The 25,524-nt window shown below is 44.5% G+C and overlaps 1 protein-coding gene across 5 annotated transcripts in view; it reads right to left on the bottom strand.

Annotated features, from left to right (window-relative positions):
- Nucleotides 1-25,524, bottom strand: part of LOC112932177 (serine/threonine-protein phosphatase 4 regulatory subunit 1-like) — an 84,034-nt gene that overhangs the window by 9,180 nt on the left and 49,330 nt on the right. For all 5 annotated transcript variants that reach the window (XR_011996848.1, XR_011996849.1, XM_072735522.1 and 2 more), the window contains 10 exons: nucleotides 23,111-23,257; nucleotides 12,796-12,903; nucleotides 11,904-11,969; nucleotides 9,433-9,591; nucleotides 8,714-8,898; nucleotides 7,141-7,601; nucleotides 4,936-5,129; nucleotides 2,210-2,305; nucleotides 1,137-1,322; nucleotides 716-877 (listed from right to left, as the gene is read on the bottom strand). Coding sequence is in view for 3 of the 5 variants with exons in the window: in XM_072735522.1 (XP_072591623.1) it covers nucleotides 716-877; nucleotides 1,137-1,322; nucleotides 2,210-2,305; nucleotides 4,936-5,129; nucleotides 7,141-7,601; nucleotides 8,714-8,898; nucleotides 9,433-9,591; nucleotides 11,904-11,969; nucleotides 12,796-12,903; nucleotides 23,111-23,257 (1,764 nt within the window). In the remaining 2 variants the exon portion in view is untranslated. The remainder of the gene's footprint in view (nucleotides 1-715; nucleotides 878-1,136; nucleotides 1,323-2,209; nucleotides 2,306-4,935; nucleotides 5,130-7,140; nucleotides 7,602-8,713; nucleotides 8,899-9,432; nucleotides 9,592-11,903; nucleotides 11,970-12,795; nucleotides 12,904-23,110; nucleotides 23,258-25,524) is intronic.

Genomic DNA, 25,524 nt, shown 5'->3' with positions numbered 1-25,524 from the left:
TCCAACCTTGCCCCTGGTTAGCGTATGTGCTTGTGTGTTGCTGCACGCCCCTGGCTCTTGTCTCTTCACTCCCTGCCTGAAAACGACACATGGTGTGTGTGCTCAGAAGACAGTGCCGCTGCTGCCGCCCGGGGAGCCGGCTCTGCTCGCATATGCCGGCTCCACAAGAGAAAAGCCAGCCCAGTGCATCATGCACCCAAGTCCATGAAGGGCAGCTCATGGTCGTGTGGATGCAAGTAATTAGTTTCTCTAGGTCAGTTTTTAAGTCTTATTTTTACACTCCTCATTCCTTTAGGGGGAAAAAAATGAAAAAGGCAAGCAGGGAAGCAGCAACGTCTTGCAGAGAAAGCCCTTGATGCAGAACTGAGATTGGGTTTCGGCTGGGCTCTTCCCCTGGGCTCCTTCCGGGCACGTCGTGTGCTACCCCGGGGGCCTGGGCTCCTTCTTCCTTACAGAGCATGCTAGGCTACATGGCTACCTTCCTCCACAGAATTAGGACTCCAAGGGACAGGAAGATTAAGAGGAAAGATAGAAAAATATTTTTCCCCATCACTGAAAGGACACCCACTGTAAAGACTCTGGATGGTATACTTCCAAACCGAGGAAACCCAGACTGGCTGCCTTCTGCTTTTCACTGATACTTTACAGAGCCAGGGCTTTGAAAATTGTTTTGAAGAGGGAAGCTTTGTTTTTTATTTATAATCCTTCTTCCTACCTTTAGAAAATCATACAGGTGTTTAAGAATTCCTATTCGTACTTCATCCAGGTCCTTTAAGAATCCATTGAAGACAGGCACCAGGTCAGCCGCTGTGAGCTGGTCCCCAAGAATCACAGCCAGCTCATGGATGGAGAAGGCCAGGGTCCGACGTACCTTCCACTGGGGGCGCACACGAGGACATGCAAACCACAAAAGGTAAGCACAAGCCCACATTACCGAGAGCATAAGTGGCATTTCTAGAGCAAGACTGACACTGCCAAGCATTGGCTGCCACAGGCTACATTTCACCGGAGTCCAATAAATATGCCAACAGCATCCACGGGAAGTACAAGCCACTGAGCCCCGCCACGTTCCCCTTTCCTTCCCAGGCAGAGGGCCCACCCCATCTTGTGGGTGCCTCTGAAAGAACTCCTTTTACCTGCACGTCAGAAGCCAGCGTTTCGTACGTATCTTTCAGGCAGTGCCAATTTTGCCTGCCCAAGGTGAGCGCCACCCCCGGGAGGCTATAAGCACAGTGTTTGGCTATGTCAGTGTCGACAGTCTGGGCTCGAGCGGGGTCGGTCATCGACACATACTGATCTAGTAAGGGCTGAGGTATTATATCCTGGGAAACAACAGAGAAAGGAAACCATCATGCTTGCAGAAATGGAGAATGCTCATGAAAAACAAGGAGTCTAGGATGTGGGGGTGAAAAAAGCAGAGCAGAAATGTCAGAGGAACAAGAACAAGAGGCCTTCCTAAAAGCTCGGGGCTCTGGACTGGCGGGCTTCTTGGTCTGCAGGTGAACTTTCAACTTGGGCCAAATGACACTAAAGCAATGCCCACACTCATCCTTCTTAATTCGTCTAACATCTGACATCTCCGAAACAGTTTGGACACCACTGTTTGGTTAGTCTGATGCACACAGCTCTTGAGAACAGAAACTACCTTCTCCTGTGGTTGCCCAGCACCTAGAGCCCCGGCCCATACAAGCTGATCATCACTAGCTTTCTCCAGCTGACGAGACCACGCACTCCTAAGACATCACCCGCTTACCTTCGCTGCTGTCAGCACAATGGGATACAATAATTTAAAACATTAAAGAGATCTTACACAGCACAAGAAGCCAATCCACGAGACAGAACAAAGCCAAACATAGGTCAAAGAATTTGTCAAAAACTTTTCAGACCAAAACCAAAACAAGACAAAAACACCAACCTGAACTGACTTGTATAAAGAGACACTAAATGTTAATGTACAGATGTCAATTTTTTTCCTCATATTTGACTTGCTTTATTGAAATACTATTCTTGATTGTTCAAAAGATTTTAGTATTCCTTTAGAATTTGTTTTTTTGGTAAGTTAAAGAGGAAATATTAGCAACACAAGGAATGAGTAGGGATATGTCATTAATATTGACAAAAGAAAACTATCTGGTTCCAAAGGTCATCCTTAAATTTAAGTCCCAGAAAAGGTGAAGTTTTGAGTTGCTTTACTTTTCAAGAAACAAACCTGTAATTTAGACTTATTCTCCTCAAGTGGGGCAGGGAGATGCCTCTGCTCAGTCTCCAGTTGTTCAGTGGCTCCACCACAGGGTTTGCCGGGGTCCTGCAGAGTTGATTGGACATGTTACCAACTTACCCCAACTAGGGAGCTGTCCTATCATTCCCCCCCCTCAGAGAATTTCCTTTTGGTGCTGGAAATGGCCTTTGCAGACCAAGACCAGAGCTTCCCTGAAAGCCAGTGGTATCTCTCCAGATGTTAAAAAAGACATTTGCATGTTTCCAGATGACATGGTAGGTCAGTGATTTTAAGTGCCAAGGCAAACACGCATTCTCCTCTCCGGACTGCCCGTGACCCTTATGGAAGACAGGCTGATGTCCATGAGAAGCCACCACCTGAGTCTGCACTGACCACTCTTTAGGCCTCAGGGTCTCAGGGGGGTTAACCAACACCCTTTTGAGAGTTATACGATTAAGACACAGACTACTCTGGAAGGCAGGGGGAGCAAACAGGTCCAGTATTTCTTGGGAACTGGACATGTACAGCAATGTGGACCCATCATGGAGGACAGAGAGGCCAAGGGGAAGAAGACCTTTTAAATTTGAGTGAAAGACATGGCTGATAAAGGAGTATTTACCTGGAAAACTGGTCTCAATTTTCACATGTACAAACACTTCTAATGTTTGCAGATGAACCTTTACATTAGGTTAACAATTAAAATGAGCAAGAACACTCAACAGTGACATATTGGTGTCTGATCATTGATTACATTAGCGGAGATGAACCTGACCTTCTCCCCCACCCGCCACATGGCTTTCCTACGCATACTTGAAATGTCATACTGTCTACCAGCTTAATGGATCCTGACAAATCAGCTCAATATATGATCCAGGAAAGTCGATTAATACACCGATAGATGCTTCGTTTGCTCTGAGGCGCACTACCACAACCTTCAATTCCCAAGATTTTCTCTGGAATGTATTGCTTATTTTAATAGAAGACTGGATAAAACAGAAATATTTTGGCATGATAACCTAAGACCTCAATTTCTCCAAGTTAATAAATTCATATATAGTAATGTGTAATAAATCATTCTTCTTCTTTCAGGAGTTAATCTGATTCCCAAGTCTTCACTGCAGTTATGTACACCACTTACTCCAGGAGCCACATTGAGGGTTAGGTCCACTACCAAAAGTCAAAGTGACCTCAGAAGGCACTATGAGGTCATCTCTCCAGAAAATCACTAGGCCCGTCAAGAGACACAAGTGAGAAGCCACAGCCCCTGCCCCCGGGCACAGGGCATCTCTTGACTCAGCGCGCTAAGAAGGCAGAGTAGAAGCTGGGAGCAGGGTCAATGTCAAGGAACCGAGTTAACCAGCCACCTGGCCTCAGCCACTCTTGTCGTCTCTGTGAAACAACACTAGACTCATAATTCAGCTTTGAGAGTTTTTTGCTCCCTTTCCCCTTCATTTGCAACTGGAAGCAGCCCACCCAATCCCAGTGGAACCTTAGACTCAATCAAGCTGCAGCTTCAAGAGCCCTGACATCCCACAACATAAACCAAAGGTCTCCTTGCACAAGCCCTTCCACATCCTTCAAGCAACTGAGCCAGCCTGAAGGAATCTGTTCATGTCCCTTTCTCTCACTTCTGCACGTGACAAAAAAGTGTCAGGCCACTTGAGACTCGGCCACAGTGGTCCTGGCCGTGCCTTTCTACTTAACCTGTGATTTCCACACTCCAGGCAACACGGGTAACCACCACCATTTTCTTGCCTGCTTCTGAAAACAAACTGGCCAAACAGGATATAAGTCACTTCTTACTAATCAAAGACAACCGTGACGTACTCCTAAACATTTTATGGTCAGGCTGTGAAGTGGGTCTTTTGTTTTTTTCTGATTGGAGCAGGCCTAGAGGAGCTGGGAGGAGATAAGTCCATGGTAGAACAATCGGCGCTCTGGCCTTAGAGACCATGGGCTTGATGGGACGATCCGGTGCACGGTGCCTGTGACTTCATGAGCTCGGACCCCACCCTGACTGTAATTCTCTAGTCTCCCCCCCTCCTGGGAAGGACCCCAGCTCACAGCGGTCCCAGAGCAAGTCACTATGAAGTAGGAAGGCATCGGAGCCTCCCACCCCTCATGAGCTGGAAAGCCACGGGGACTCGAAGCTCAAGGGAGTCACAGGTTCCCTCCTCTCCCTGGATGCAGGGTTCCCATCTCCTGGGGACTAGCTCCAGGCCGCAGGATAAACACTGCTGAGCCACTGGCTTTTTCCAAGCCCCTCCTCCAATAAATGGCATGCCGGTACCGCCACTCGAGTGACCATGTGCCAAAAGAGCATCTCCAGAGAGAACCCGGACATGATGGTCTGCCCAGAGGCCTGGGCCAGCTTTCAGTTCTAGGGGCCGCAGAACCCACCTCGTACTCTTACTAAAAGCTATAAAATAGCAGTGAAATAGGGCATGGATGTGGTTAATACCCACAAAGAACTGAAACTCGTCCTCTTTGGAGAAGAGGGAAGACACTTGCTGGCCTCCCCATTCCTGTTTTTGTGGAACAGAGTCAGGGTTATCAATCACCTGATTGATTGGTTGTCTAGTTATCCAAAACATGACCTTAAGAATAAAATTAAATTTGCCATTTATCATCTCTGCCAAGATATATTAATAAAAGAAAATGCGGCTTTGTGATTTCCGTCACATCCTCCGCGGCAGAGGGAGAGGGCAAACACTTACTGTGCTTTGTAATATCCTGGCCACGGAGAGCTCCTTCTGCGATGATGAAGCCGACAGAGCCATCTGATTGTCAGAGGCAGGGCTGGGATCTGAAACGGACACTTCATTTAGACCTTCTGTCGGCTTGTGCTCGGGCTCATTCACAGAGTCAAGCTGTGCGGCTCTCAGTGCGGCTGATAAGACCTGAACCTGAGCTGCAGGAAGAGAAGTTTCAGAATTTTAATAACTTTATTTGGTTTATAGGGATTCACTTCAGAGGGGTCTTTACAACAAGACAGTCTGGATGTGGCCACACCACACAGCGCACACCTTCCACACATCTGTCCCTGCAGTAAGCATGCTCCGGATCCCAGAACGAGCTCTCGGGGAGATGGTGATATTTACAGCCATTAACTTTAACTATTCCAACTAAATGCCAGCCATGCACAGAGCCTCAAATCTGAACTCGAAACGCCTCAATTAGGACAATCAGAGTTCGCCTCCATCATCTCTCACAGAAAGTGTCTGGGAGGTCTCCCTACCCAATGAGGGGGTCCTATTCCCTCATCTATAAAGCAGGCTGGCTTTTTCCGCCACACACACACACACACACACACACACACACATCGATCCATCTTCGTACACACAGATGAGTACAGATCTCACTCACCAAGCCCCGAGGGCTACTCATTTGTCCACGGTATGACTGCTTGAGACCCTCCTAACAGGAGATGACATATTTCACACACCTTTCTGCAAAAACAATCTGATGCCCATGTCCCCAACTTCCAAACACACACACATACACACACATACACACAAATTCCTACATCCTGTTTTCTACGAGTTAAATTCAACAGACCCCAAGGTTCATTAAAACATTTGGTGCTCATAGCTGGCTCCCCACTGGGCCCAGGACAGGGTCCCACCTCCTCAGTGCAGCATACCAGGCCCTTCTCAATGGCTCGAGTCACATTTCGAGCCATAGCCAGTCCGCAAATACCCAATGTGTGGTTTCTCTCTGAAACTTTTGGGGTCATGCATCCCTACGAGCTCTGATGAAAACTATGGAAGTAAGGAACACACATCCATGCAAGATTTTACAAATGATTTCAAGGACTAAAAGAGCCCTCTGAGACTCATCCCTCTCCACTTCTTTGCACGGTGGGTCCCTAGCTGTCTTTTGGGGCCCACATTAAATGCTGCTCACTCTACAAAGTCTTCTCCCAGACATTTCCTCTGGCCCCACATGTCCTGCCCTGCTGCCACGGTACACCATGCTGCCTCTTATCCCAGCCCCTAACACACCCTGTGCCCAGTGGCTGTTTATACAGTACCCTCCACTAGACCATGTGTTGGTCACTGCAGCCCGGGTCTCAGCCCTGAGATGAATGCTGCTTTAGAAATGTGGTCTCCAAAAGCAGACCTTTGTCTATAGCTATTAGAAGTGATATGTTACACGTGCTCATTCCTTCGGCAAACATTGACTTAATTTCCTTTATAAATTTAAAAAGAAAGAATAATTACCAGGCTAACTGGATTTTCATATTTCCTTTCCCGAAAGCTTCACAAATCTTTGCCCGGCAACAGCAGCAAGTGTTGTTTTTCCCAATCTCCCCAACCCAAGGAAGAATACAAATATAGCACTGTTTAGAGCAAGAAGAGGCGTGATAATGGATATGGATCGCGAGGCCTGGCTCCCAGATCAGACGCTCAGTGGGAGCACTAGTCATAACATGAAAAACAGCCCAAAGAAGAAGTTGTACTTTCCCTTGCTATACAAAGACAAAAACCTTAAAGTTTGGCTAAGGGCTGAGTTAATAAGCTCCAAAAGGAGCACCATCCGTAGCTGTTCATAACTAGAAAAAGCACTATAACGTGGGAAATGATGTAACAGCATCCAAGGAGCTAATAAAATTTCCACTGCTGCAGATATGCCCACAAACTATCTGCGTCTATACAAGAGCTGCCTTCAGCCTTGCACAGCTGCAAAACAAGGAGACAGAACCCTGATGGGGACCCACACAGAGCTTCCCAGTGCTCTGGCTGTGCTGGGGCTGAGAGAAACTCTTCTGGCCACATTTGCGCAACGTACATGAAGGTGAGCACGTGCACGCATACACATACACACACACACACACACACACACACACAGGTCTGGGCCACACACAGCCCAGTAATACCCTGCTACTCTATTTTCTCTCTAATCACAATGGACAACATTACCTTGAACATCTGGATCATTCATCAGATGCTCCTGCAAACTATCAAGGACTTTTTGAATCTCACTCCTGGCCACACAGCTGTGGTGTACAGTCTCAGGCCTGCTGTAGCCTTTCTCCTGTGGCCCAGCCTCACTCAGGAGCAGCTCTAGGTCCTTGCTTATGTCAGGGAGAGGAGTTCGCCAATAAAAGAAATTATTGAATACATCCTCAGGACTCTCTGGGCAGGCAGAGGAGCCTGGTTCAGAGTTGCTGTTGACAGGGAAGTGGTTGCCATCAGGGAGCTCCAAGAAGGCACTGGTCTCCGGGGAAAGCCTGGTCAACTCGGCTCCAGCCGAGGCAGAATCTTCTAGTGAGTTTGCCATGAGGCCATCAGAGGAGCTACCAACATGCGGGAAGTCACTGGTTCCCGTTGATGGGTCTTCCGTGGGCGGATCTGGCTCTGTGTTCGACAGCTTTGTGGAACTAGGTTAAGATTGAGGGGAGCACTTTTAGCCATGTCATGGACTGGAGGTATACTGGGACAACGTGAGATCCACATCCTCCCAAGCCCAGTCCTTCTCTCTATCTGGCCATCCGACCTCCCCTGTCTCCCAAGGCCAGAAGCTCATAACCTCACAAGAGCGTAAAACGTCCAATCAGCCCCCAATGCCCCTGGGCGTATTAGGTGCACTGAAAATGCCACGCTAAAGTTGGGCCAATCCCTCCATTCCATTTGAGTGGTGGGTTAGTCCTGGATTCTGCTGACACCCCCTCAGTAGACAGATTGCATGTGCTCACTGCTCCTGAGTACCTCCACCAGGGGGCAGGCCTTGGGACACACAAGGCACCGGAGCCCGTGAGTGCTATTTGCCAACACCTCCAGAGTCCCAAAGAGGAAGGTGCTGCACACAGGCCTGACACACAGTAGGAGCTCAGTAAATCTTGATGGAGATGGAAGGAAGGAAGGATGCACCAATGGTAAAAAGGATGTGTATTCTCTGAGATGTAAATTACTACTCCCTGGTTCCGGAATGATTTTAGCATTGGAGAGATGCTTGTAAACGACCTCGAGTGGTCTGGTTAGTGTGCACCCATCAACCTCCGAGGAAAGATGAAAAAAAATCCAAGATCAATCACTAGAACTTACTAGAAATAGAATACAGCACCCACTTAAGGTGGGTCAGAATTGTCACCTTTACGTGCATTCACATCCTATGTTTATGGGCATGTAACATCCCATGGCACAACTGTACATTTGGGAGAGCTCACATCTTCCCTATGTAAATTATCCAAAGAACTTCATTAATCAAAAAGTAAGAGAAAATTTTCTTTATAGGTTATTTAATCACTACTCTCAATGAATATTTTATCTAAATTTAGGAGACACAGTAGCTTCATTATTTATAACCCAGTAGTCATGTTTCAAAATCATTATTGCAATTACTTTTTGCTTCTTTACATAATTAAAGCTCTAATATCCCATCTTGCCCAGAAGGTCACTGTTACTAAAACTCCAGACAAGATAATTGCTAAAATTTGAGGTGGACGCTTGAGGTGAAGCACAGGCCCTGGTAATTATCCTGCTTGGAGCTCACCAGGCTGAGGAAGTGTTACCACAGTTGCCTGCACTGGGTGACCCGGAGGCGAAATCAGAGTCCAAATCCTGAGCTGGCGGTCGAATGCTCAGGGTGCCATCTTCTCGAATATAGAGGCCAGCCCTGGAGGGGTTCGCAAAAGTAGAGATGAAGGGGCCCAGGGACTGGAAGGCAGCCTGGCGTACCTGCAAGCAGAGAGCACAGCACGGTGACTATGATATCCACCAGGTCTGACTCTAGGCTGGGCACCTGGCTGACCCCCAGGCCCGTCACTGTCCACCAAATTATGTGCAAGCAGATTTACTGCTTTGTAAGGCATTCTCCAAATTCCAAATAAGCTATTTTTCAACAAAAAATAAGGAAAAATTTAGTACCATCATGGAGATTTTATTCTTCTAGAATTTTAATTTCCCATCAAAGGACTCCAGACTTCATAAAGTGCCTGACCAGACCATATGAATCATGACAGGCATGTTTAAGAGCGTAAAAGAAAAGGTAACTCTCCAGTTAGTGCTTCCTCATCTCTGTGCTGTTCGGTCACTACCAATGTCAGAGCGTGTACCACCTTCTTAAAATGCACCAAAGCTCCAGATACTTTAAGTGCTTCAATCCTCACTAGGTCTAAATAAGCCAATCAGGAACCGAAAAGACAAAATACACAGTCACAAGTCCAGAGACCCAGCGCTGGTGGCCAGTGGTGCCAAGTTGCCCACACTTACCCATCGGCAGGGGTCGCTGATGAGCCTAATGAAGAGGGGTGACAGCTGGGCTCTGCGGACCTCGGGGGACGCGCTGTATGACACCGCCATGAAGCACTCCGCGCAGGCTTTTCGCATCCCCCAAATGTTATCTGAGCAGAGCTCAAAAAACTTTGGGATCTACCAAAGCAAAGAAAATCGTGCTACTCAAACTTGGTCACCCCGAGGAAGAGCAGAACCCTTTTTTAATGATGGAATTAAGGCAGAGCCATAAATTAATGACAAAGAAGTGGGAAATATATATTAGCCTAGAAGGAATCATTTGAGACAAAGAGAAATTATGGTAAGAAGAATGAATAAACATTTCCTTTACCTCTTAATTCTAGTAAATGACTTGGTTAAAAGGCAGAATGATAACTTGCTTTGTGAATTATATAGAGAAAAATTGTGAAATGACCTTGAAATTGAGTAGATATCCCAACTAGGTCACCCATCCAGGTGTTATGGTCTTTGACCAGGGTCCTTTAGTGATAGAAGGTATATTGTTAAAAACTGATAGTAACGCAAATAATTCCTGTTCACAGAAATGCAAATTGTGTCCAGCGGAATGCACCTGATTATCACCCTAGATGCAGAGCAATTTTGAATCCACTTACAAGGTCACCTCAGTATCCCTCCCTCTGCCTGACCTTACATGTGTGGTATTTTGAGCTCTCCATTAAGCCAGGTATTGTACCTTACAGTTTCCCTCATGAATAAATGACTTAAATAAAATCTTTGGCATGTTCACTTTCTATCTGTATGAAGGTCATGATCACATCCTCTTTTAAAAGTTATCGTTTAATGGGGCGCCTGGGTGGCTCAGTCAGTTAAGCATCCGACTCTAGGTTTCAGCTCAGGTCATGGTCTCAGGGTCATGAGATCGAGTCCCACATCTGGCTCTGTGCTGGGGGTAGAGCCTGCTTAAGATTCTCTCTCTCCCTCTGCCTCTCTGCCTCTGCCTCTCCTCCCTGCAAACCCCCCCCCGCCCATTGGCTTTCACACTCTTTCTCTAAAAAATATAAATTAAAAAATAATAAATAATAAAATAAGATAAAATTTATCCTTTAAAAATGAGGCTGTTTTTAATATCCTAGCATAAAAACAATCAACCAAAATGCCCCACAAATAGGAATACATGATCATGGAAGTTTCTGCCCAAAGGAAAGTTAGTATGTTTGTCACTGCTGTTCTTCATTCAGCTACATTAAGTAGATGATAACACTTGTTTTATATTCAGAACGACAGTCCACTAAAAATTATTTTGGGATCAGAACTATGTTGATGTGGCTTGCACCTGAAATAAAATAAAATGACCTTCTGAACTTAAATTTAAAAATCAACTTAAAGAGTATACTTTTTTGAGGTTAAATTCTAACCATACAGGTTAGATATCTTGTCCAATAAAAATCCTGTCCAATAAAAGTCAAATAAAAATACAGGTTAGATATCCTGTCAAATAAAAGTGGCAAGCACTTATTTAGCATAGTTCTGCGTAGGCACCAGGGAAACAGAGATGAACATGATAGGGTGAAGATCCCACATCAGCAAAACTATAATGAGGTGTGATAAGAGATACGCACGTACTCTGAGCAAAATGTTATGGGGATGCTGAAAAGGGAGAAATTAATTCTCTCTGGCACAGTGGGTAGGTGAGTCTAGACAAGGAGAGGACTTGACAGAAGCATATGCACATTCAAGCTGGGTTTGAAGTGTGAGTTGGGTCCCACCAGGTGGGGAAGACACTAGAAAGAGAGGGGCAGTAATGAGCAGAGGTGTGGAAGGGGGAAGAGCAGGAAGCCTCAAGGGAGCTGAAGAGCCACCTGCTGGCTAGTGAAGTGGTTCTCTGCCCTGTTGTGCATCAGAATCACAAGGGGGTTTATCAGCAATGCAGACCCCTGGGCCTTACCTGCCTCCCCGCCTCCCTGGCCACCCCATCAGTCAGATGCATGGCCAAAGATGAGACCTGCGCAGGCTGGGACAGTGTTCAGAGATGAGGAAGGTGGCTGGAGGTGAGGCAGGAAAAGCACTCACAAGGGGACCCAAAAGGCCAAGAAGGGTCTGGATTTTAACCTGTAACCTAGAAAAAGCCCACTGGTCTTAAAGCCCAGGAGTGAGATGTAAAAAGGTGTTTTAGAAAGAGCAGGGGGAAAAGGGACAGAGAGAGTAGCCTGGACAGTGGGCAGAGACCAGGGAGCGTGACCAGGGAGGAGGTGACAGCAAAAGCCCACAGGAAAATCGGCTGGGTCAGTAACTTCTACACTATTCCACGACCAGCTGCCTAACGCTTATGAAAAACATTCGCTTTGGAAGGCTAGAAATTTGGAATTGATGAATGCAAAATTGAGCTGTCATTCCAAAGTAACAGATTCATAAATACAAAACTTCACAACTGATTTTAAAAGCACCTTAAGAAATGCACTAGCAATTACAATTGGCAAAACTTCACATACCAAAAATTTCTCAGTGGCTTCTTGTCCAACGGCATGACAAATATCACCAAAATTTGTAGCACACACCTTAAAAAGGCAAAAGGCAGACCCGTTATTCTCTGCTTCCTCTTTGTCTTACCAAATTGTGGCAGCTAACAAGCAGAATTCTCGGGGGCCGCAACTCCTCTAGTCAGGCACCTAACAAGCACTTACCGAGCCCGCCGCCCACATGGCACAGCCCGGAGCCCCAGGTGCATTGGAAACAGATTTACAACAGAGTGCCAAATCCTGGCACTTTCTGGCTCCTAATTGATCTCAATACATAATGCATTTGGTTAGCAATAAAGCGAGAGAGATCCTTCATATTCTCTGCATGGCAAATAAGACCTATCTTCTTCTTGATGCATCATGAGGACAGACCAGAGGGAAGATGGCCCATTTCACAGCAAGGAGGAGGAAGAGGCTGCTCTTTTTGGGGAGGTGTGGCAATGGCCTTCAAAAGGAAGAATCTGGTAACCAAGTGAACAAGCAACTAAGCAGCAGGGGAGGGCAGGGGCTGCAGTTGGGTGGGACAGCAGGGGAAGATGCTTCGGGAGCAAAGTGGGCTAGGTAATGTGAGAGTGTGTGAGTCGGGCATTGGCATCTAACTGTAGGCCAGCATGGTTCCGTGGCTGGTCCTCCTGTGTCTAAGAGCAACAGGCTTACTCTCACAGGATCTCATCTCTAGGTCCCTACGTGTGCCCTAATTTCAGTAAAAATGGGCAACCCACTCACACATTTTCCTCACACAGGTCATAGGGGCCACATTTCTAATCCAGGCTGCGTCTACTGAAGACGTCAAGAAACTTTAAAGGAATTGATTTTGAATTTTCTAACTTTGAGTTTTTCGAGTTTTGAAACTATATGTCCCAACCTTCCGAACTTGAAAGAGCTTCCCATCACCACACAACTCGCAGAATCGAGGGAGCAGCAGCCGTTCAACTGTGCTCTTGCTCAGCACTGAAGCCAGTTTGCAGATTATCTATAAATAAGAGAAAAACTAAAGTCACTTGAAATACGAAAGCACATGTACTGTACATATCACTAACTGAATTCCAAAAGCTGATATTCAAAATATTACCAAAATACCCTGAAGTTAACACGGAGAACCTCCTTTTGAGTTTTGTCAACGGATGTAATCAATGGCAGGCCAGATATTTATCATGGTTTCCTCAGGTAAGAGTCTGTCTGAAGCTCAAGAGTTACCATTTGCCAGGTACCCAGCATATGTCTCAAACATCAATGAACAATTTGTGGGTGCTAACTCATTTCACTTTCTCCAAACCCTACGTCCTGGGTATTATTTATTCTCATTTTCGCAGGTAAGGGCACTAACACTCATAGAGGTTAAGTGATGAGACCAAAACCCAGTAGTGGTGAGGCAGGACACACAGTGACAGCTGGTCAGAGAGTAAAATGACTGGTAGGGAATCCAGCAATCATACTGTTGGGTATTAACCTCCAAAATACAAAACACTATTTCAAATGGATACATGTACCCCTATGTTTATTGCAGCATTATTTAAAAAAGCCAAAGTATGGAAGCAGCCCAAGTGTCCACTGATAGATGACAGGATACAGAAGATGTGGTATATATACAATAGAATATTATTCAAGCATAAAAAAGAATGAAATCTTGCCATTTGCAACAACATGGATGTAGCTAGAGGGTGTAATGTTAAGCAAAATAAGTCAGTCAGAGAAAGACAAATACCACATGATTTCACTCATATGAGGAAATTAAGAAACAAAACAAATGAGCAAAGGGAAATAAAAGGGGGGTGCAAATCAAGAAACAGATTCTTTTTTTTTTTTTTTTTTAGGAATTATTATTTTTATTTTCTTTTTTTTTTTAATTAATTTTTATTGGTGTTCAATTTACCAACATACAGAAAAATACCCAGTGCTCATCCCGTCAAGTGTCCACCTCAGTGAAGAAACAGATTCTTAACTACAGAGAACACACTGATCGTTATCATAAAGGAGGTGGGTGGTGCATGGGGGTAATAAATGATGAGGATGAAAGAGGATACTTGTCGTGATGAGCACTGGGTATTATACGGAAGTGCTGAATTGCTGGGTTGTATACCTGAAACTAACATTATACTGTATGTTAGCTATACTGCAATTAGAATAAAATAAAGAGAAAATGACTGACTGGTAGGCACTGGAGAGTGATCAAATTCTGGTGGAAACTAAAGGAGAAAAGATGATTGAGAGAAAGATCCAGGCTGGGCAAAATGTGTTTTGCTGCTGCCCCTCTGCCCAAGTACACCTCCCACTCTGCATGGCTATGCAGTGTAGCTGGGCCTCACATAAAAGTTACAGCTTTAATGGCTTGAAAAGTCAGAGAACAGAGAGTGAGGTTGCCAGAGCAGCTGACAAGTGAGGGTAGAAATCCTGGAAAGAAAGGAAGGAGGGAGTTAAAACAGGGAGAGTCCCCAAATCTATGATTAAATACTACCCTAATCCTTGACTGAACTCGGAACCATGAATGCACAGAGGAGATGGTGAAGTTCAGAGGAAAAAGCAATTCTTGAAGGCAAAAGGAACTGAGTGGTTTCAGTTGCTGAATACTACAGAGGAAAAAGAATCTGAGCTGTTTGCTAGAACAAAGTCAACACTCTTCAGAAGAAAATAGCAGAATCTAGAGTTTCTACAATGTTTCATCAGGAAGCTTCAAGAGACAATAAAAAATTCATAGACTTTACACTTAACATGATGAACACTGAGTAATATATAGAATTGTTGAATCACTACATCATACACTTTACACTAATATAACTGTATGTTAATTAACTGGAATTAACATTTAAAACTTAATATTGAAAAAAATTAAAACAAAAACATTCATAGACATGAGAGGAAATAGGAAAATGTGACCATAGTCAAGAAAAATATAAGTCAGTAAAAACAAACTCACAGAAGATCCAGATGTTGGCATTAGCAGACTTTATTTCTTTAAAGATTTTATTTATTTATTCATGAGAGACACACACAGAGAGAGAGGGAGAGAGAGAGAGAGAGAGAGAGAGGCAGAGACACAGAGAGGGAGAAGCAGGCTCCATGCAGGGAGCCCGACGTGGGACTTGATCCCAGGTCTCCAGGATCACACCCTGGGCTGAAGGTGGCGCTAAACCGCTGAGCCACCCAGGCTGCCTGGCATTAGCAGACTTTAAAAAAGCTTTAAAGGAGCTGCTAAAAATATGCTCAAAGACTAAAAGGAAATAAGAGTCATAATGAATGAACAGATAGGAAATCTCATTAAAAAAATGGAAACTATAAAAAAAGAACCAAGCCTACACAGTAGCTTGGTCCAACATACTCTCTGGCACATAACAATCCCAGAATCTTGAAAAAAAAATAAAAAACAACCATTTGAGAATACTAGAGAGCAACCAAAAGGCAAAAGCTAGAAGGGAGGTTATCCTTTAAAGATGAACTGCAATGGGAAAGATTTGGAAGATAGGTCCAAAATCTGTGTATTCAATTTGCTGAGCTCTCTGCTGACTCCTAGATTGTACACGCATGTGAAAGATCTCCAATGACCAAGCAAAGGAGCAATGGCCAAAAACAAAATAAACTGAGCAGAGATTTCAGGAGACGCTCACCACCAAGAAGACAGTAGGGAGGTAGAGTAGACAAATGCCTGCTACATCAAAAATCACTTTAGAGCACTTTATAAAATGAAATAGACATCTATTACCCCTCCCCCCCAAAAAAAACCCACTTTAGAGAAATAAAGTGTATCCAGAGTCTCCGTAGTGTTTCACTTATGTCTGGTGTTCAATTAAAAATAACTACCTGGGAAGCCCAGGTGGCTCAGTGGTTTAGTACCTGCCTTTGGCCCAGGGCGTGATACTGGAGTCCTGGGATCGAGTCCCGCATCAGGTTCCCTGAATGGAGCCTGCTCCTCCCTCTGCCTATGTCTCTGCCCCTCTCTTTTTCTCTCTGTCTCTCAAGAATAAATAAAAATAAAATTTAAAAAATAAATAAATAAAAATAACTACCTATGTGTTGACAGGAAAAGGTGACCCATAATAAAGAAAAAAAGCAACTGACAAATCAACACCAAGATGATCCAAATGTCACAACTGTCAGACAAGGACTTTTAAAAAAGCTACTACAAATATATGAATATGAATATATAAATACATTCAAAGATTAAAAGGAAAATGTAAACATAAAGAACATATAAAAAACCTACATCACAGTGATACAGAAAGTATAAAAAAGGCCAGAGTGGAAATTCTAGAGCTGAAAGATACAGTAACTGAAATTAAAAACCTAATGGGTAGACCTACCAGCAGATCAGAGATAACAAAAGTCACTGAACTTAAAGACAGATCAATAAAAATGATCAAATCTGAACATCAGAGAAAAAAATGACTAAAACAACAAGCAGAACCTGAAAGACCTGTGGGGTGATAGGAAGCACCCCAACTTTGTGTAATCTGAGTCCCAGACTGAAAGGAAAAAGAGAAGAGTGCAGAAAAATAAGTACTCAGAGGAACACTAGCCCAAAGCTTCCTGAATCAAGTGAAGAGCATCAACACACAAATCCAAGGAGTTCACTAAACACAAAGCAGAATAAGCATTCACTCTGCAAAGATGAAGAGAAAAATCTCAAGAACAGTCAGAGAAAAGAAGGATGCTATAAATACAATATGGTATAAATGACAGCTGACTTCTCCAGAAAATGACAGGATGAGATTTTAAAGTGATGTCACAAAAAACAAAAACAAATCAACTCACAAGTCTACTTCCAGTAAAACTATCAGCCAAAAGTGAAGGCAAAATAAAGGCATTTTTGGATAAAAATTGAGAAATTTCATCCTCAGCCAATCAAGCCTAAAAAAGTACCAAAGTACTTTAGGCTGAAGATATGATACCAGGCAGAAACTCAGATCTAGGAAAGAAAGGAAGAGTACCAAAAATGGTAAAAATGGGATTATAGAGATGCCTGGGTGGCTCAGTGGTTGAGCATCTGCCTTCGGCTCAGGACATGATCCTGGGGTCCCACATCAGGCTCATCACAGGAAGCCTGCTTCTCCCTCTGACTATGTCTCTCTGCCTCTCTCTCTGTCTCATGAATAAATAAATAAAATCTTTTTTAAAAATGGGAGTATAAAAGGCTATTTTTTCTTTTCTTAGTTTCTTCAAAAGATATAATTATTTAAATCAAAATTTATAATGTCGTACTATCAGGTTCATAATGAACATATATGTCATAATGTATATGAAAACAATAGCACAGAGGAGGGAGAGGGAATGAGTGGAGTGACACTCATTGCAGGGTGCTACCATTTTTGAAAACCCTCAGAGAGGAATTAAAATATAGTACTACAAAAATACTCAACTAGTCCAAAAGAAGGCAGGAAAGAATTACTAGAGAAACAAAAATAGATGAGACAAGCGGAAAAAAAACCCACAATGGTAGAATTAAGTCCAAATATAAACAATAGTTATATTAAACAGACTAAGCAATTAAGAAACAGAAACTGTTAGACTGGATATAAAAAGCTAGGCCCACTTCCTTGCTAAGGAAAGCATGAACATTTTAAACATAAATATATTTGCAGATTACTATCAGAGGTAACATCGTTCCTTAATAAAAGTGTCAATATAGCACAAAGATATAAAAGTTTTACATGCTTAAAAGGGAAAAGATGGACTTAAAAAGCTTTTCTTCCTTAATAGAAGCAAACTGAACTGAAGTAAATAGAAGGAAGGAAATAATGAACAGTAGAAATCAATGAAAAATAAAATAAGGAATAATGAAATCAACAAACGCAAAAATAGGTTATTTGAAAATATCAGTAAAATTGATAAAGCCCTAACAAGACTGATGAAGGAAGAAAAAAAAAAGGGTGGGGGTAGAAAACATAAATTACCAACACTGTAAATGAAAGGGGAAAATACTACAGATCTTACAGGCATGAAAGGGATAAGGAAATTTTTTTTTTAAGATTTCATGTATTTATTTGAGAGACAGAGTGTATGAGTGGGGGTGAGGGGAACAGAGGAAGAGGGAGAAGCAGGCTCCCCACTGAGCAGGGATCCCCATGTGGGACTCGATCCCAGGACCTTGGGATCATGACCTGAGCCAAAGGCAAATGCTTAACCAATGGAGCAACCCAGGTGCCCCAAAAGGGATAAGGAAATATTATAAGCAACTTTAATCCAATAAATTTAACAACTTAGATGAAAGTAATAAATTCCCCAAAATGCACAAGTTACCCAATAACACAGATGAAATAACAAATCTGAATAGCCCCATATCTGAATTGGATCTGCTATCAAAAACCATCTCACAAAGAAAACCCTAGGACCAGAGGTTTTACTGGTGAATTCTAACAAACACTTAAGGGGAAAAACAACACCAATTTCTTTCAGAAAATAGAAAAGTAAGGAATGCTTCCCAATTCATTTACTGAGGCCCAAATAACCCAGATTTTAAAACCTGACAAAAACATAATAGGAAAAGAATATTGCCTACAATAGTCCTCTTGAATACAGATGTGAAAATCCTCAACAAAATGTAAGCAAATAATGGAGAAGGAAGCACTCTTCATGGTAAAAGATCAACTCGAACCATCAATGGACGCTATACTAGTAGGTAGAAGTCTGAGGAAAAGCACACTCAAAAGTTCCAAAGTATTTCCCCTACTTACGTCCAGAGGGGAAAGTAGTACATAAAAACTGGGTAGAGGGATGCCTGGGTGGCTCAGCAGTTGAGCATCTGCCTTTGGCCCAGGGCATGATCCTGAAGACCCTGGATCAAGTCCCACATCGGGCTCCCGGCATGGAGCCTGCTTCTCCCTCTGCCTGTGTCTCTGCACCTCTCATGAATAAATAAATAAAATCTTTAAAAAAAAAAAAAAAAACTGGGTAGACACCACCTCTATCTCCTAAGTCACCAAAGTTAACAATGGCCAAAGTCAGAATGGTCTTGGGCCTCCCACTGTGACACATGTTTCTTCACTTTTCTTGCCAAAGACACAGAGCCTGAATCTAATCATGAGGAAACATCAGAAAAAGCCAAACTAGGAGACATTCTACCCAAAAACTGGCCTGTGTTCTTCCAACATGCTAAGGTTATGAAATTCAAAGGCTCAGGATCTGTTCTACATACAAAGAGACCAAAAAGTTGTGACAATTCCATGCATTGTGTGATCCTAGAATGGATTCTCGACAAATGACAACATCTGCACATGAACTGTGGATGAGATATTACCATTGTATCAGAGTTAGATTTTCTGATTTTCATCAACGCACTCTGGTTGTTTAAGGGGTATTTCCTTGTTTTTAGGGACTAAAAGGGCATAATGTCTCCAATTTCATCTCAAATGGCCCAGAGAAATACATACACATACAAGTATATGTATCTGTGTGTATGTGTGCGCACACACAGGTGTAAGGAGAAATGACAACAAGCTACAAGAGAACCTGGATAGAGGGTATACAAGAGTTCAAGAGCTCACTCCTGAAAATTATCTGTAAGTTTAAAATGAAAACAAAATGAAGTCACCCCCCAAAATTTTTAAAAAACTCTCCCACTCCTCACCCCATCCTCCGCCAAAAAAGAACAAAAGATGGAAGGAGGAAGGAGGGAAGGACTTCCTGTCTCTGAGGTCTGCTCTTCCCACTGCACACACTGCCTCAGCAGAAAAAGATCCTGGGTTAGCAGCTCACCCACTGCTCTGCTGGGAATCTGCACACAGCAGAGAAGAAGGGAGGAAAAGCACACTGACTGGCGGGAAGGAGGGGACCGGGGAGGGGACATTATCCCCACAACACGAAAAGGTTTGAGTCTTCTGAGCATCTCTCTGACCTGACTTGAGGCAGGAGTTGTACAGAGTGGTGGCCACAATAAATAAGCACGCAGAGCTCCCGTATCCAGGGTAACAGGCAAGTGAAGAGTGCCCAGTCTCTCGGTCTACCCCTCTCCATCAGCCACACCCACATGACCTTATTACTACCCGTATAAAACAAATCCAGAATCATTAAAAGCCAGCCAGCACACCAAGTGACAAGAAATGATATTCCTGTGGCCCTGGGAACTACTTGCATGGAATGACGATCTTCACTTAGTTGCTTGGAGCCAACTATTCTTTATAATACATAACCACAACATTCTTTTTAAATAAATGCACAAATAAAAATGAGCTTAAAAATAGGAATGACGACAAAAAAATGAGGAAGCCTTAATGTGAAAACGTGTTGAGAGAGAAAAATAGGCTTCTGACAATTAGTTATAATCTCAGAATGCTAATGGCCTTCCTGCAAGCAAGAGGAATTATAATTGGTCTCTGGTGGCCTGTTTATGCTGTCTAGATATAATTACAGGAGGCAGCGTTTCCAGTTTTTACCGATTCATTCATTCAACAAACTAACATTTATTTAGTACTGACTCTGGGCCTGGCACTGTGCTGGGTGCCAATGGCGGAAAGACACCTGTGTTTAGAAGCTCACACTTCTGAAGGAGAAATAAACCAGGCAGGTTCACAATTCAATTGCTAAATGACATAAGACAGATATGAAGCCAGCCTTCTGACTGCATGAAGGAGGGAGTCACGAACACTGTCTGCCATATAGAGAAAGATTTCAAAAACCAAAATGCTCATGTCTGTGAGAAAGCAGGATGTAAGAAACAGCCTGTAATTTACACTGCATAACTCAATTTAAAAATGCCCAGGCCATGTCTAGTTGGCTACCTCTGATTTCCCTAATCAAGTATGCACTAGGGTTGCCGGGACCAGAATCAACTGATTGTAACCCCTAACGAGAATGAAAAGGAGAGAGCACAAACGCACATTTTGCCCATGGAGGCATGCAGGTTCCTCTGGGCAACGAGCAATTCTTCTGGAACCACACTGCATTGGGGGGGGTGCACGTCTACAGACGGTCGACTACAGCAACACTCACACCACGTGGCTGGAAAGAGAGCCCAAAACACGAGGGCGTTGGAGCAGTATGACTGGCTTCTCTCCTCACCCATCACCTCCTTGCAGGCACATGTGGATGCCCACACTGTTTGAAGAGGGGGGAGGAGGGAGCACTCACAGACCAGTTGAGAACCTTGCCCTCCTTGGGGAACTCCCCAAATCACACCTGTGGGTTGCTTCTTGAGGAACAAAAGCCTCTCTCTACCCAATGGCCATTTCCTAGCTAACAAGAACAGAGTTCTCTGTGCTCCTTGACACTGGGTGCCCAAGGAGTGAGAGATCCTTCTAGAACCCTTCCCCTGGCCTCAGGGCTCCAGGAAAGGAATATAGAACAGCTTCCAAATCTTAACCAAAGCATGCAGGGGCCTCACAAGGCACCCCCAATCCTGCTTCCAACAGGGCTCTGTGGAGAGAGAAATGGAGCTCCTCCAGAAATACCCTGACACGTAGGTGTATCTCAGCCTGAGAAGGGTTCAAGACTAATTGTTCTCTACAGCCACATTTGAAAGCTTACACATTCAAGTAATGATATCAGCCACTCACTTAGAATGAAAAATAGAATTTATGTGAACTAATTTGTTCTGTAAGTGACTTGTGGAGATAGCTTTTTGAAGGCTTGTTATATTTTCCAAATATTTTCACCAGACGAAGAAAAAGAAGAGGGAGGAGGTGGAGGAGGAGGAGAAAAAGAATACTGCCGGCAAGAATGGAGTGGTTGAAAACAAAACAAAATAAAAATCATGCAAAAATGCCTTGAGCATTATTTTTCATGCTACCATCAGTCGTGAGGGATAAGATATTTGGTTATCGGTCGTAACCTTGGAAACTTGCCTAACCAACTTTCCAACAAAGAAGAAGATCTAGCTGGCAAAGTTCACAGCTCAACTGCCAAATATTCCAACTAAATGATATTATCCAGGTTCATTTTGCAAAATAAATTTAATTTCTTATAGAGAAACTTGAAATTTATAAAAGAACCCTGGAGAATTTGAATTTTAATAATCAATTATTCTTCAGCCTGATTCATCTTATAAACATATGGAATATGCAAAAACTTAAATTAGTTTAAAAAGCCAGCCCTGTAACTCATAGTTGAGGAAAACTTTTACATAAATGAAGAATAATTGCCAAATGCCCTGATGCTATAATACAATTTCTTAGCTCTGCGCGCTGTTTCCTCACTTTGAAAAAGAATTCCTTTCTCCAACGTCATCCTTTTCCAACCAAGAAAACAATTATCTTCTATATCTTATTGTACTCATAAGGAAGGCCTATGATTTTTTTTTAATCCTTTTGTATGATTTTCCTAAAATGCTGGAATAATCCTGAGTCTTTACTTCTTTAAGAGAGACGGAGGGGGATGTTCTGTGCAGCACCATCTACAGGGGTCAGTAGAGGGGACCAGCCCCAGAAAACAAGATGGCCAAGGAGGACCTTCCCTTGGGCCACAAAGGAGAAGGCACGAGGATAAGCCGGGGAGTCTTTATCGGGGTGATACGTGAAAGCTACTGCTAACTTATCAGCCACTACTTTGTGAATGAGGGTTCTAGGAGCAAGTAGAAAGTCCTTGACTCTATAGTCACTTTACAATGGGTATAGAATCTTATCAGCCCAAGGATACCACAAAATTAAGTATTAAAAGAAGAAATTTAGTATTTGTACTAACTAGTCCTTTCACTGCACACCTCCAACTGGTATGAGCAGATACTTCAATAGGACATGTCCCAAACTGCTGTGGACATTCTGGCTACACCTGCACTCTTCAGAGTGGACTCTTTCAAATCTGCTCACATACCTACCTACCTACCTACCTGCGTCTTATCCTAACCTAAACACAGACAACCTTGTCTAGTGGATTTTCTTGAACTGCCCAAACACAACCTAAAATCTCCCATACTAGACTGGGTTCCATACTTTGGGAAACAAGGATCATGATCCCAGTGGGTCAAAAGACTGATTTACCTATACAATTCTGTATCTTGCCTCACCTCTGCCGGAACTCCTTTGATTCTGACAGCATTGCCATCTTAAAATAACTGGTGATCTAAAGATAATCACTTCCCAAACAAGCTCAGATCTGAGCTGTGAATTTCCTCTGACCAAGGCCATATCACCAGCTGCACTGTTTAAGGGAAAAGTGCTGGCCAACCCTGAACACACGTGATCCTTCAAGTCATGCACACCTCAAATTATGGGACAATCCATCAAGATGTGGGGCTGTTGTTTCCTAGACAGACTCACGTTCACAGCTTCTGCTTTATATTCGTCATCACTGTCCGGGGCAGAGAGCGCCAGCAGGATTGGACACACTTTGTTTTCAATATCGTGCTGGGAAATCAGATCTTGTTCCAGAAGAATCAAGAGCACTTCCTGACTCGATTTTCTAACCTAGAAGAGGAAAAAAGGCAAAAGGTGAAACACCAAATGTGCTAAAGTGCTCTTGGGATCCAGACCAAACTCCCTCCACACAGGGCGTCTGGCCCTCCACCTGTACATCCTCCCTGAGGTCTCAGAATATACTGCTCCCTCTGCTAGGCTGGTTCCTACCATTCCTCTCTTTTCGGGCCAAACATCTCCTTCCTTGGAACCCCCTACTCCCATCTGCCCTCCAACAGCACCCCTCACTTTTTCCTCACGGCTCGTACCCCAGATATCTGCACAGACACATGCCCACAAGTACACAGAAGGCCATAGGGCAGGGGCCCAGAGATGTGCCCTGACAAGGCAGGACTCAGAAACCTCCTCAGTCCAGAGAAAAGGAAGGCTGACAAGCTGTAAGCTCTTCACAGTCTGTGTGGGGCAAGCCAGCACTAGAACACAGAGGGACCCCAAGAAGCTGGACAGAGGACATATCTGAGGATATGAAAGCAGAGGAAACTCCAATTTACAGAGCAAGGAATGGAAGATGTAGCACCTTGCAGTGATGGTGAAGCAGGAAAGAGCAATGTTCTTGCATGCTCTTGCATGACCCAGAGCATGTAGACAGAGTGGCAGGTTAGCAGACCACTGGCATTTACAAAAGAACCCACAGAGGCGCTCTGACGTGGAAGCTTCCAAACAAGTGACAAGATGAAAACGGTATTTTAGAAAGATCATTCCGGTAGCGGTGTTCCAAGTCAACTGGAGGCGATGAAAGGCTGAGGGCAGAGAAGGTCAGCCAGGTAGTCACTGCAACAGCCCTGGCAGGAGGGGCGGGCAGAGGAAAGGTGATGCTCCAGCAATATTACCAGGCCTGGGTGACAGGATGCGCACTGTCCAGCCAGAGGCAGAAAAAGTCCCCAATAATTCAGGTGTCAGATGCTTACTGAACTTCTGGCACATGCCAGGAGCAGCGAACATGAGAGGAACACAGCCCAGGAGGGCCAAACCCATTGGCCACTCACCACAAGACCCAGTTCCAGGTGGCAGCAGGGCTGGGAGGATGCTGCAGGCAGGGGCAGCAGGCGCTCAGTGGACATGGAGCAAATGGCAAAGGCAGTCAGAAGCCTGCTGAGGGCAGCGGGGTAAGGGGTGGACCCCAAACATTATGTGTTCATCCAATCTCTGGAATCTCTGAATAGGACCTTCTGTGGAAAAAGAGTGTCTGCAATGTGATTGGGGGTCACATGAAGGACCTGGAGGTCATCCAGGATTACTCGGTGACCCAACCCGGGCAATCACAAGTGTCTTTATAAGAGAAAGGCAAGGGGAGAGAACAGACAGCAGAAGGCCAAAGGAAAACAGGAGCAGAGGCTGGGGCGATGCAGCTGGAGGCCAAGGAGGTCGGCACCTCCAGAAGCTGGGAGAGGCAAAGAACAGATTCTCCCCTGGAGCCTCTAGAGTGAGCATGACCCAGACGCTGCCCCAAGCTTGGACTTGCAACCTCCAATCTAAGAGAATAAATGCCTGCTATGTTAAGCACCCCACTTGTGGTGCTTTGTTCCAGCTGCCCCTGCAGACTGTTAGAGCGAGCAAGGAACATGGAGAGGACAGTGGGCTCAAAGATAAGAGATGAACCCTGGGGATGTGGGGCAAGTCAGGTGACAGCACCTCAGGCAACCTGGGGGAGGCAGGGCCAGGGCCTCTGGACATTATGCCAGGGCCCCTGGGAGCCCCAAGGGTTGGAAGGCAGAGTGACAAAAGCACACACGGCTTCAATGAGGGGGACAGCGTGGAAGCCTCAAGCGGCTCTGAAAGCTGCGAGAGCAGGCAGGGGCTCCCGGGAAGGGACGCTCTGGTCCAGGCATGGATTCGGGGAGCGGGACCCAGAAATGAGAGGGGAGGTGGGAGAGACGCTGCCAAAGAGAGCTCAGCTTGTCACTAAAGATGATCCTGGAAAACCAAACATAACCCTGGGGTCTTTGGCTCAGGCCACCAAATCACCAAAAAGAAAAAATGAAGAGAAGCAAGACTGAGGATAAAGAGAACTAGGGTGGGTATCTGAGCTTGGGGGCCCGATGTGAGCAATGGAGGCCTCAGGAGAACCACCAGTGGTCAGTGCAGACTCTTGAACTCCAGAGGCCTGGGGGAGAGACAGCCACGTGCATGAGGCTCTGGCCAGGCTCCTGGAAGCAGACAAGACCACCAGGGGAATCCTGGCACTATAAGAGAAAGACCAGACAACAGTCTGGAGGGCAGGCCAGAGCCCGGGCCAGTGCTGGAGCCTGGGAAGGGAA

This window comes from Vulpes vulpes, chromosome 14 (assembly GCF_048418805.1).
Source record: "Vulpes vulpes isolate BD-2025 chromosome 14, VulVul3, whole genome shotgun sequence".
NCBI lineage: Eukaryota > Metazoa > Chordata > Mammalia > Carnivora > Canidae > Vulpes > Vulpes vulpes.
The sequence above is the reverse complement of the archived record's forward strand: the minus strand, read 5'-3'. Positions and strand labels throughout refer to the sequence as shown.